The 13,945-nt window shown below is 34.4% G+C and overlaps 1 protein-coding gene across 1 annotated transcript; it reads left to right on the forward strand.

Annotated features, from left to right (window-relative positions):
- Positions 1-1,824: 1,824 nt before the first annotated feature.
- CPR1 (cuticular protein RR-1 motif 1) lies at positions 1,825-8,614 on the forward strand. The gene is made up of 4 exons (XM_028318565.1): positions 1,825-1,987; positions 2,325-2,413; positions 3,236-3,496; positions 7,848-8,614. The coding sequence occupies exons 1-4, from the start codon at positions 1,964-1,966 to the stop codon at positions 8,068-8,070; spliced, it is 597 nt and encodes a 198-aa protein (XP_028174366.1). The 5' UTR covers positions 1,825-1,963; the 3' UTR covers positions 8,071-8,614.
- Positions 8,615-13,945: the final 5,331 nt, after the last annotated feature.

The raw sequence follows: 13,945 nt of genomic DNA on the forward strand, positions 1-13,945 counted from the left end.
GATAAGGTTTTGTTACCTTTATCGGAAATAAATCTGTGGGTATGTCTTCCACGTTCTACCGTGTTTATAGGAGTCCTTGTAATTAACACAAAATACACATACTAGCAATTTTTTATGTGAAAAGCTACGTCTGATTGCATTCCAGATGCTTTTTAGTCTTTATACTAGCTTTTGCCCGCGGCTTCACCCGCGTGAAATTTCATTTGTTATAGATCGTCTTAAATTATAGCCTATATGTTATTCTGGGTTATAAAAAATAATACTGTAAAGTTTCATCAAAATCCGTTCAATAGTTTTTGCGTGAAAGAGTAACAAACATCCAGACATCCAAACTTTCGCATTTATAATATTAGTAGGATTGTTATAATATGAGACGAGTAGGGGTAGGTGAGGTGGTTTGCGTAGCGCAGAACGTCCCCCAGCTCAATGCACTGACGATCTTAAGATGATAGCTAGCCGTGTCTGACTGAAAAAAGATGTAGATCTTGTTCTTAGGCTGTTTTGGCTCAGTTACTTCTGCTTAAACTAGTTCACGTACTGGATTACAATAGACGCGGTTGCAGGTTCGAATCTCTTATGGAAAAGCTAGTCAATATGGACTAGACTAGTTTATTGACTAGTCTTTATCTGCGCTAAATGTCATGAAAAGCATGCCGTATCTGTATATCGCCTAATAATAAAATATTCTTAGATGTAAATAACTTTCACAGCTCGAGTCTGAAAACCTAGATTTAATGAAATTTAAAACACAAGGGATCAATGTACCAGAGCAATTTTCTGTCAAGCAACGTAAAAAAAGCCTTTCTGCGCCAATAAAATAAAAAGAGATACTTTTATTTTGATATGTTAAGGTTACACTGCCGGATAAGGCACCGTACCGAACAAAAACTTCATTCAAACCGAGGTAAAGTGCATCTGCATACAAGCATTGCAATTCCACTATCACTTTATGCGTATTTAAAGATAATATTACCATGTAATCACAATAAAAATACATCTCAATTGTCATTTATACTTTTACACCATGTTCTTATGCAGAAATATCTTTCGTTTCAAATTATGAAATGTAAAGCATGAAACTTTTTCCTGTAATTTTCAAGTTTATGTTTCGAAGAGGTATTTTAAAACATATTTGTGAAGGAACATATTCGTAAGGGGTCAATAGCCTAATGTAGTGCAATAAGTCATAAACAACTTTTTTAGCTTAGACAAATAGGTATACTAAGTCGGTATTAGATTAGTATCTGAGTGTTATCTAGGATATAATTAATTGTATTTAAATTATATATAAATTCTTATAAATACATGTGAATTATGTTTAATGAGCTAGCAAAACTCAACCTAAATAGGCAGTCTTCTTAACACCAGCAACTTTTTTTTTTCAGCCACAGCAGAAAAGCTCGTGACCTGCATCTCACCTAATGGGAAGTCATGATCAGGCGAAGGTGGAAGAGAGCTTCACCAAGAATCCTCAAGCACAAAAACACTATCTTAATCTCCAAGGTATAAATGTTACAATTGAATCTGTAAAATTAGTACAAGCTTTCCAACATTTCCATTTCTTGCAAGTCTTTCTATTTGATGTACCTACATGTCATCTTGACCGTACAAATGACTTACAATAAATCCAGTAAGACACGATCATGAAAGCACTTGCGATAATTCCGATATGACACCAATACCCCAATAAAATAAATCCAAGTGTATTCTGTTAAAATGCGTGCGCTTGTTAGTATGCGTGTATGACGCACGCTCCGGACAGTAGAGTTGATGTTGCAAATGTATAAAAGAGAAGCGCTTATTTCGAAATCAACACAACGATTTGAAATTCTCTAAGGAGTGTACAACCGCGGCCGTGAACGGTTTCCGCATTGTGGTCGCGATCGGTTGCATACAGTGAAGTGCCTGGATTTGTAACGTTTGTGATTTTTTTTATAGAAAAATTCCCGAAAAAGTGCACAGGATGTATTCGACTGAAGCTGTCCTTGTGAGTTGCATCCGTTTTTTTTTAATTTCAGTAGTCTTTTTTGATTTTATTAACATTTTTGCAAAAACATTAATTTATTTAAAAATATTTTTGAAAATTATTTTTTCCCAAAAAAAGTTTATTTTTTCACCTAATATAATTTTCAGATTACTTGTTTTCCTTTTAACTTAAAATGATTTGTTTATTATTTATTTTTTTAATAAAATCATAATTTTTATTTCAATAAAAATAAATGTTAAAATAACACACTAGTGTTGTGTTCATACTTGCACCTATTTTCTCGAAACTAAATTTATTTTTTACCAATATTTTAAAGTCATGTATCCCGTTTTCACAGTGCACAATCGCAGTATGCATACTCACGGTAGCGGGATCACCACTAGAAGACGGCAAATGGCATCCGTACAAATATGGGGACGACGGCAAGTGAGTAAATGCCAACTAGTTGATACATTCAACATAATTCACGGTCTGAAAATCTGTTTGTCTAACTAAATGCTAACGGCATTCCGCTGTTTGAATATGCAAAAGTCGATCACCTTTGTTTTATCCAAATTAAGTTGACAAAAGAACATAAAAAATTCGTAAACATCAAAACAATATTTAAATTTTCACATCACTTGAACTTCCTAGTCATAAAATAAATAAAAAATGAAAATATTTAGCGATATGATAAATATATGAAATGAAATTAAATAATGTTTTATTTCAGACATTAAAAATCCATAAACTATAGAGACATACATATTTAAAAACCAAAAGACAATAAAGACAGCTAAACATACATAGAAGGAAAGATATTATAAATATAAGAGTAACAAATATCTATACTTACTAACCTTATTAAAAACGTTAAAAATGCTCATTGCTCGTGCTCATCACATCACCCTTTTTCACATCAAATCCGCAAACAAGAGCTGGTGCTTAATCATAAACACAAACCAAGGTCATGTTGTCCTTGACAATGAAAAGTTTCAAGGGCTCAGAAATTGAAGTGTAAGCTCACCTTTTCTGCACTTACCTACACTGATCTTTACCTTACCTAATACCTATAGTTTTCTACGACCTAATTATCATCAATTCATCACCATCATTTCATCCACAGGACGTCCACTGCTGAACATAGGCCTCCCCCAATGATTTCCACATCGCATGGTTGGTAGCGGCCTGCATCCAGTCTGCCAGACCTAAAAAATATGCTAATAGAAGAATATCATTGTCTTAACCATTACCGTCTCCTTCTTCCAGGTACATCCCAACCGACGAAGGAAAGTATATCCACATACCGAACCCTTACATTCACATCAACAACCCCTACGACGGCGGCTACGGGCCCTACAGCCACGACTACGAGCCCTACGTAGGAGAAGCGACTGTGGACAGATACCAGCATGTCTTGACCCCTCCTGACGAGCTGTTACCTTACTACAAGGATGGGTACTACAGGAATAACGGGATCAAGATTATCAGGCAGAAGCATAATTATGAGGAGGATAAATACGACTTCGAGTAAGTAAACAATTATTTATTTATGTCAATAAACCCTCAATATGCGAGGGGGTTTGACACGACGATGGGCTACGTGAGCCATCTTTATCATCTTGCATCCGAATGCAAGAGCGCCTTCAAGACAGGAGTCGAAAAGGTCGCCATGGCTGAGATAGGGCGGATTAATAATTATCATATTACTTACTTATGTTTTTCTCCCACCTGGAAATCTAACCCGAGACTTTAGGTCTGAGAAAGTTGGTCTTTCCACTAGACCACAGAGGCGGTTACTATAAACATAACATCTGCTTGCGACTTTGTCTCTTTAGATTTGGATCTAACAAAAACTCTATCGCGCTTGATCGGAAGACTCCCAATATAACGCGTTCGAAAAATCTTGACATGATCAAACAGGCTATTGTGAACAAAGTTTTAAATATGAATTTATCTTTACTTAAGAAAATAATCCCCTTACAAAGTTCATTGCCTTTTCAGTCAGCTTATTGTTACATTATTACAAGTCTAATATGTCATTAAATAAAAATTAATCATAATGCAAAAATGTTATTGCGGATATAGCGGCATTTGCTGCCGATAAACATGTAATTTTAACGTACACAATTTCCTAAAGTTGAAAAGTGACGTAATTATATTAGTCGGAAAGTTTGGGACAAGGTAATAAATTGTCATCACACTTTTTTAAGTCAAATGCACATAGCACATTTTATGACCTAAACTTAGGAATGCGTTAAAAAACTGCATATACAAGGAAAACATTGAATATAAAGGGCTCATTAAAAACTAGCTCCGCAACCGCATCTTCACACGCGTAAATATTTTTCCAGGGAGATTTTTTGCATATTGTAGCAATATTTGTTTAATGTGTACTAGTCAATAATATTTGCTTAGGGTCAAAATTTAAACAACAAAATTATCAAAATTTTAAGTAAGTGGTATAAAAATTAGATCCTCGTTTTCAAATAAATTCATATTGGTTAACAAACAGACAAGTAAAATTACAAACTAAAATGTTAATGCAATTTATAGGGTGACATTCATAGCCTAGCCTTCCTTGATAAATGGGCTATCCAAAACAAATATATTTTTTCACCAGTAATTCCTGATATGAGCGCGTTCAAGCAAACGAACTCTTCAGCTTTATATTATTAGTAAAATACAGATTCAAAGTGTCAAAAATAATGTTTCATTCAATATACAGCAATAAAACTTCTCGATAAAACTTAAGACAACAGTCGAAAGCTGGTCAAATATTTGGCGCATCATAAGTATCTGTCATTAGCACCTTAGAAATGCGACTATTATGTAGCGCTAAAAGCATTTGTCAGACGCGGCCTCGGAAGAATAAGTTCAATGGGAGGTGTAAAAAATCACGATTTCTTACACGTCTTCCGCTATTTTATTATCACTGACATCTTTTGTGGTTTAGTAAAAAATAACATCAGCTAAATAGCAAATTACGGTCCGGAACAAAGTTAATAAATGGATCGTGCACCTAAGTGATACTGAAATTTTAGGGTGTAGGGCATTGTAAATTTTGTACATCTACTTGCATAAAAAGTAGTTCAAAACCAATAGGACCAATTTGAAAAAAAAAAAAACATTTCACAGTTTTATTATTTCAAAATATCGTTATTTTTATTGATTTAGTAATTGCTTTATCCATCAGAGCTTTTTTCATAGAAAAGCTCCGCTTCGATTAAAGCGTCCTCTGAAATGTAATGTAATGTGTAAGCTTAATTAAGCACCATAAATAATAGAGATTTAAGTGATAGAGCTTACACATAAAGCTAGGACATTAATTATCAGTCATTAGCAAGTAAACAATATAAGGTATGTGACATTCAAACGAAAGTTCATTCATGCATTTCGAAAGTTCACACATATGCTACTGCTACAATCGTTACATGATATTTTACTTTAACCTTACCTTACCTAAAATCGAGATATTAAAAAGTTACTGAATCTTATGGTATAAATAAATTAATAGTTTTCAACTACCAGATAAATAACTACGTCCCAAAGTGGTAGAGCTTTTACTATGTCGACTAAATAACGGACAACATACTTTATTATTAGATACTAACTTCAAGAAGCTCACACTCAACATACTTATTCTCCCATGGGATTCGAATCCGGGACCATAGTTGAGGTTGCTTTTCGGACTTCAATCAACCCTCATCTCTTTTATTATTAATGATCAATGATCAACATAATTATGTTATACGTGTAAGAAATTGCAGTATGGACATCTAAGAATATCGTGGATAAATACAACAATACTCTTACATATTTATATGATGTAATAAAACCGGTTTTTGAAGAAGGTATTTTCTTATTTGTTTACACTAAAAATGACATGACATTGTCCTTTGATTAGTAAAGTGACACTGGCATAGTTATCACATTAGCCATGAGTTAACGAAAATTGATTTATGGAACAAAATAGCGTCAAACTATGTAAATAATGTAATTAACATAGTCGCTATGTAATTTGTGAAATTTATGGAGGCTCGTATACAACTTCGGGCAACCTTGTCTCAACAATTATCATTCTTATCGTATTAATTTGCATGTTGGAATCTTTTTGATTTACAATGTCACCATAATTAAAAGTTTGAAGTAAATATAAAGTAAAATAAAATTAAAAATAAAGTGAATCCAAATAAGATCTATTAGACAATTAAAAGAACGAAGCCGATCCAAATTTTAAAATGATTCTAATGTGTATAAAAAATTTTTTTTTTGTACTGTAATATTATTTTTATTTTTGCAAAACGAAAGCCTATAATAACAGGAAGGCGAGAATTTGTTACAACAAATAACTCCAAGGGTCATCCTTCATTTGTATGAATAATACAGATCATTCGCAACAAAATACCGCGGGCCTTGACCGAGTCGTCACGTGGGTCAGAGTTCAAAACTATTTATAATCATTTAAAGCGGTAATAATATGTTGACACACCGTTTGGATTGTTACGTCTATCTTCACATTGAAAAAAGCGGAACAACACTTAAGAGGTTTAATAGATAATGGTGCTGTCATCATTTAAAATCTTGTTTTGAAGACATACTCACCACTTCCGTTCTGATTGAAGTTTGAACGGTTTGAACTGTGTTCATTTAGCGGGACAAGAAAGTGTTAAGTCATTTTGTTATTAAGACATTACAAGCTTGAATCAATGAACATTTATGTGATTTCGTCTTCTGGAGGGCACATTAATTTGATTTGCTATTGGTCTGATAATATGTATGTAGACAGCTTATAAATTTAAAAAAGCTTGGTTATGCCCCCAGACCTTAAGCTGACACCAAAGAAGATAATAAAAAAGAAAAACACAACTTGAGACACGTGTTTCTCTATTTTACTTGAAATGGAATGCGAAAGTTTAAGATCTTTATTCAAGTATCCAAGACCTTAAGATCTCAACTATACTTTTCTTTCTAGAGAATTCCAAGATTCATATTAATATCTGTGATTGATAGAACTTTACCCATATTTACATTTAACATCGCAACACTGTGACTCACGCATCTTTTATGTTGCTATGATGCGCGTAACATAACTAGTTTATTGAACTTCCTTGTTCACGGAATAGTAAAATTATTAATGAAATTACTAAAGAATTCCGAATGGCTTTTATACATAATTATAATCGAATAACTAACACAATGGCTAACAGCGTAGGAATGTATAATTGAATCATTATTATAGAGGCTTAATAATCATCAAAATGAAGGATTTCTTGCACAATATCACTATTAATTCATCCCATCATCGTATGTCATTTGGCCCATCATAAATTATAAGATAAGCTGCCACTGTTAACACAATGCTCCAATGTTATTTATTGTATGGAATTTGTTAAAACACTAATTTATTACACGAAAACTGTGAACTTTGAAAAGCCGCGAGTACCTACAGGTACAATCAAAGCAGTTTAGGACTAGCGTGATACCGTGACTTTGCTTGGCTTGCAAATATCTGCCTTATTATGCATAAAAAAACGATTGGTGGAAGCCGCTAGCTATTGAAACTAATTTCTCTATTGATTAAGCACACGCATTTTGAAATTAAAAGTATATTTGGGGATGGGTTCCTGAATTAGAAGAACATTTAAAAAACAAAACTTTTTGGAAACTCTCTCAGCAGTGTGAATTACCAACAGATAAATAAACAAAATTTTACCCGCTTCCAAGTATAAATAAAAAAAAAAGATAACACATAAATTATTGTCTTAGAAATATCAGAAAATCGAAATCTTCTTTTTATAACAGAAACATCGTTCAGTCGCCCCGAAACAATTGTAGCACGACATGAAAAAATACTTAAAATCTTTCTCCTTGTCCACAGTTTCGAAACTGAAAACAAGATTCGCGCCGAAGAAAAAGCTTTCATCAAAAACCCGAACACTGAGGATGAGGGCATTGCTTCGAAAGGCTTCTACGAGTACATCGGCCCCGACGGCTTCTTATACAGGGTGGACTACACAGCCGACGAGAACGGTTTCAGGCCGGTCCAGCGAAGAATAGAAACACCCTACTCCGGGAAATGGGTGCTGAAGAAAGTAGAATGAACATCAACTCCACAACTCTCATGAATCCTTAGATTTTAACGAAAAGCGAAGATTCGGCATGTGCTTTCATTTGCTTTGAAAGAAGATGGCCCTGACAACATGGTGAATGTCAGTGTCAGTGAGTGAAATAAAGTTGTATTTTATAAATGAAAAGTGATGCCGTGGAAATTGTTGTTAGTACTTGAATTGTTCGTACACTTTCTTAACATACAAGACGGCTCTGCGCGCGTGTATTTGGTAGGTCAGACCGATTGTGACCTCTGATGAAGGACTTCGTTTGAGTATGCTGTATCTTCCCTTTTTGTCCCAATAATCTAAGCATGAATCAGTATTTCAACTAGGCTTCGCAAACCATTCCTACACTCGACTGTTTATTATAGATGACATAACAAAACATAATAATTTGACATTTGAACAATACTAGGATCAACCTAGTTTCCTTTGAAAATGTTTAGGTAATTGTAATTTATACATTAGGTTAAGCGCTTAGATCGTACTTAGATATTTATTTATGAAATGTGATAATAAAGTTGTATTTCTACGATTTATTCGTATTATTGTTTCAAACCTTCACTTGTTTTATTTATTAAATAATCATAAAATATGTTTTCGCTGAATCCTAAATAATAATGTAATATTTATATGCAAAGCTCTGATCGGTTACGAACAAATTGATTAAATGCATTGATCATCTTGACAGTTATTCTATTAGCATTAGCTTAAGAAAGGTTAAATAAAAAAAAACAAATTGGTTATTTATTTATGTATGCGATGAAATCGGAGATATAAAGTAATGCTACACAGCTTTGATGCTATGACAAATTGAGTAAATTGTTAACTAACATCAATGGATCACAAATAATTCACCAGAAAATTAAAAATAAGAAAGCTTCAATGAAAGTTTTATTTAATAATATCCTGTTGAAAAATCGATCCTCGATAATATTGTTATATTTCGTGTAATATAGTTACATAGAAATAACAAAAAAATATATAAAATCTGTAGGTTGTAGAGTGACGAATCCAGATTATTTCACAAATTCCGCGGTCAATCACTTGCTTCTTAGGCTGGGTTGCACCATCTTACTTTAACTTTAACTAACGTCAATAGTCTATCAAACTTCATACAAAAAACACCAGTCACGGTTATAGTCACGGTTAAAATAAGGTGGTGGAACTCAGCCTTAGAATGAAAGATGAAAATATTATATGGTATCAAACGTAGGTAAAACACTTGAAAAACACTATCATATGTGTAACTAGCGGCCGCCTGCGACTTCGTACGCGTGGACCCCGTTTTACCCCCTTCATCTATCTTACGCGGTTTAGATTTTTTCATACAAATGTTTTTTCCCGATAACTCCCGTTCCCGTAGGAATTTTGCAATATCCTGTTGTACCTAAGCTTTAGGTTTACTAAGGTACCTGCATGCCAAATTACAAGCGTCTAACTTAAGCGGTTTAGATTTTTCATAAAAAAGGATGTTCCCGTGGGAATTCCTAAGTATAACCTGCCCAGGAGTATGAAGAATAATTGTACCAAGTTTCGTTAAAATCCGTCAAGTAGTTTTTGTTTCTATAAGGAACATATTGACAGACAGACAGACAGACAGACAAAAATTTTACTGATTGCATTTTTGGCATCAGTATCAATCACTAATCACCCCCTGATAGTTATTTTGAAAATATATTTCATGTACAGAATTGACCTCTCTACAGATGTATTATAAGTATAGATAATTTAACTGCTTCATAGTGACGTTTCTCGTGAATTTCTAAAATGTTATTGTGCAATAAATTGTTATAATTTATTTATTAATAAATAACATCAAAGAATTTCACGGTCACATTTGGCAAACTGACCTCACTCCGATATTTTTCTACATAACTCATTAGTACTGTAAGATCTTTATCAAGCACTATTAACAGATATACGATATCATTAATCTAGCTAGGTCATAGTGATATTTGCTATCTAAAATAAATGATAGTACTTTGTATTTGAATAGATACTCGTTTGAGTCTTATTAATAACTGTAGTATCATTTATTTTGTGATAGCATTTAAACTTCCAAATGAGAAGGAGGATCGTGTGTATTTTTACTTTAAACTCATATAAAGAATTTAAAAATATTTTACATAAACGGTCAATACGAAAAATGCAAAGTGCACCAATACGAGTGTAGTATTTTTTATTTACCCAGCATTTTTAAATTTCGCCAAGATTGACCTGAGCGTAATAAATCGTAAACAAATTATTTCCATTTGAATTTTTTTATTCACTTCCAAGCGATCTTGATATAAAAAGGCAATTACTTAGCACAAAGTATGCGAGAAGCCTTAATAATCTTTTTATCGTTTGCTGATTGCATTTTGCACATGCAAAGCGTATCTTTTAAATTGATACCATAACTTATAAGACAAGTTGTTTATTCGGCAGAAAGAGCCAAAGCACACGATACATTGCGGCAGCGGTGCGACCGAGCCGGAGTGGTGTCACTGCGTCGTCTTTCATAGAAAGAAATACATAAAGTTAATATACCTAGCGGAATATAGCAACAAATAACTGAGTGAACGAGATGTCACTAGCAACAAAAGTGTGTGATAGAAAGAGATGCATAATGCCATCGCCGTCACGTCAAACAGAAACATTTTTTGCAACTATTTGACAGTTCAGAGGCACTTAGTGGCATGCTGATTGCAATCAATTGCAATTTTCAGATTTTACTTGAGTGAAATAGTGAATGTTTACGAGAAATAGTGCTTCAGAAACGTGGTGGTTCAGTGATTAATTTATTGTACAAAACAGTGAAATAATCCTGACACTGTCACACAAATATCATCCAAAATAGGTTTCGTTTGACAGCTCGTGGTTGTTGCTCTGTTCCGAAGGAATATTATTTTTTTGTAGAAAATATCTATAGCAGTGACACGAGCGGTGCGGCGGCGTGCGATACGGCGAAATCTTAGCGATACAGCTCCACAACGTATCGTGTGATTTGGCTCTTACTTAAAAGACTACCTAAGTTGTTTATTCGTCAGTAAAGATTCGGGTGTGGGAGCGATATTGAACTGATAAGAAGATACGCAAATATCAGGGTGCCTCCAGTTTCAATGAGTGAGGAATAAATGTTCTACGCAGCGATCGTAAAGTCATGCGTGTGGGGTTTTACACGGTTAAACTTTTGTGGAAATTGTAGACAAACTTAACAAGTATTATTGTAAGTTTAGGGTTAGTTAAGACAATACCCGGTGATTTTTGTATGGAGTTTGACAGAATTAAAACGTTTGTTAAGTTAAAGTAAGACGGTGCAACTCAGCCTCATATTGTAAGTTTATGGGTTATAGTTTTATAGTAAGGATCTATTAAATTAAGAAGTTATAGATCATAATATTTATAAGGTTAACATTTCTTTTTACATTTTAAACAAAAAAACCCCATCCACTTGGGTGGTAGGAATAATTATTGTATTGATCAGTAGAGTCAATTTGAAACAGTTCAAAAGCTGCGTCGCGCGTTGGAGTAATTTTTCCCGCAATCATAAATGAAACTGTTGCTGACTGACTGATCTATCAAGGTTCAAGACACAGCTCCAAATACTAAACGAACTGAAATTTGGCGTACATAATATAGTTATTTAACACGCAGTCATCCGCTTAGAAAGGATTTTCAAAATTCTCAAGAGGATGAACGGGGGTAATGAGGACGAAGCCGCAGGAGTAAGTTACTCTATTGATAAAATTACTAAAGCCATAAGATAGACCTCACAAGTTATCAAAAGCTAAAAGGACTAAAATGCAATTTTAAAAGTATCATCAGGTGGATGACTCGTTACATTGTAACACATCGTAAGATTGCCTGTTTACACGCAACATTCCATCCAGTGTCACACATTATTTTGGTCGTAAAATATTGCATAAGATTTAACCTGATTAGCATTAAACCCAAAATGTCATTTCAAAGTTGGAAAAACACTTGAGTTTTCAAGTGCGCGTTCAGTTTTTTAAGAGTAATTTTGAAAGATACCCACACATTTTTTTAAATCTCTACATCTTATAAGAGTTCTGGGTCTACAATTATTTTTGATTATTCAATTTGTCGTGCAAAGAACACTTAGAATGTAACGGTTAGCGTTACCGCTGACCTTTATCTTAGATCTAAATTCTAATTTAATTACTATTGCCTACCTAAATAAATATACTTAAATAATAAAATATCTAAATCTACGTAAACTACCTAACTAAATAACTTAGTTAAATAATTCATATTGTTCTACACTAATAAAATAAATAAAATAAAAAATCTACAAGCAAACCCGCGCGAAACAAGTCGTTCGAGATTTCTTTTGTTCTCTGTCGAGCGGGCGGACTGTTTTTTATGCATGCGCAAGCGACGCGCCTACGGCCGCGATGCTCCCGCCGCGTCTCCTAGTCCGAGCCAGAGCGTTAGTGAGCACGGACGTATCGCTGTCCGTCACCGCCGGACCCGCGATTTACGTAATGTTCTAAAAACTAAAATGTAATCGCGTATTGGTGAACCCCGCTACCGGGTGAGTGTTGCAAAAGTATTTTAATGCCTAGATTTTATACTTGTGCTAAATGTAAGTACCTAGCCGCCATTTTGTTCTTAAAATGTGCAATCATTGTGCTCAGTGTATCTGGACGATGTCATTTCGTAATTTTAACTGTTGCTACAATTGTTACTCGTAATATTTTACATCTTATTACATAATAAAATATGAAATGAATCGATTTTACGAAGTGACATCGACAAGTCATGACCTTACATGACCTTGGTCGTACTGTAACGACACTTTCTAGAATCTATTTAATTTACTAAATTGAACTATTCTAATCTTATTCTACTGCGATACGATACGATACTATTCTAATCTTATTCTACTGTTCTAATTATTCTAAATTATTGCCTACCTATATTGTTCTATAAATTAATTGCCTACATAGATATGCTAAATTATTTTCTATCTACATAATTTAATATTTTGCCTACTTCACTTTGCAATCACTTTCTCTGCACCTACTGTAATTCTGTTTGACTGCCACATCATTACATCACCATTTATTACCAAAATCATTCCATCTGCTTCGCTAGTATTTTGATGTCGCAGTCAAACGGTTAAGCTGGCAACTGCTTAAATATGCCGTTTGATTCGCAGGGTTCATCTTCACGTTTACCTTCACACTCATCTTCTTCACTACAACTACCTGCCATGCATGGTCAGCGCACTACAGCTGAACTACCAGCGGCTCTTCAACCCGGCAGAGCTGTCTGCCGTGTCAGACGGCCCGTGCGCACACTCTAAGTGGCCCTACACCACAGTGCGTACGGCCCTAACCGTCTGGCGCGTCGACGACTCTGCGGGCCTACCAACTCGAGGAACCAAACCACATAACCATCAATGCTAGCGAGGACAGTGGTTTGAATATACTACCACCGGTGACGAATCTCGTGCGATACGATAGTTTGCTCGCCAACCCACTCCCTAAGAGTTCTCACTTCTTTAAATCTAAATAAATTACTTGTTAACTTAAACTATCTTTTATTTCTTTAACTTAACTCTAAATTCTAATCATGTCACCTGGCTCTAAAGCCACTAACCGTGACAAGAAAAGTGATCACAAAATTTAATATGTCACGTAGGTAAGTAATTTTCTAGTGGACCTGTGTCGATTTTACAAAATGATCCAATAAAGGATCATTGAACATTCGAAATCTCATCGTGTCAGGATTAAAGTCAGTTTTTACAATCTACAGCTATACACGTTAGAAAAAAGGGTAGATGACACGTTACATTGTAAGCGGAGCATCGTAAGGCTAAATGTTTACACGCACCATTCCGGCGGCTCGCACCATA

The sequence above is a fragment of the Ostrinia furnacalis genome, unplaced genomic scaffold (genome assembly GCF_004193835.3).
Source record: "Ostrinia furnacalis isolate ACB-3 unplaced genomic scaffold, ASM419383v2 OfSCF6932, whole genome shotgun sequence".
Classification (NCBI taxonomy): Eukaryota; Metazoa; Arthropoda; class Insecta; order Lepidoptera; family Crambidae; genus Ostrinia; species Ostrinia furnacalis.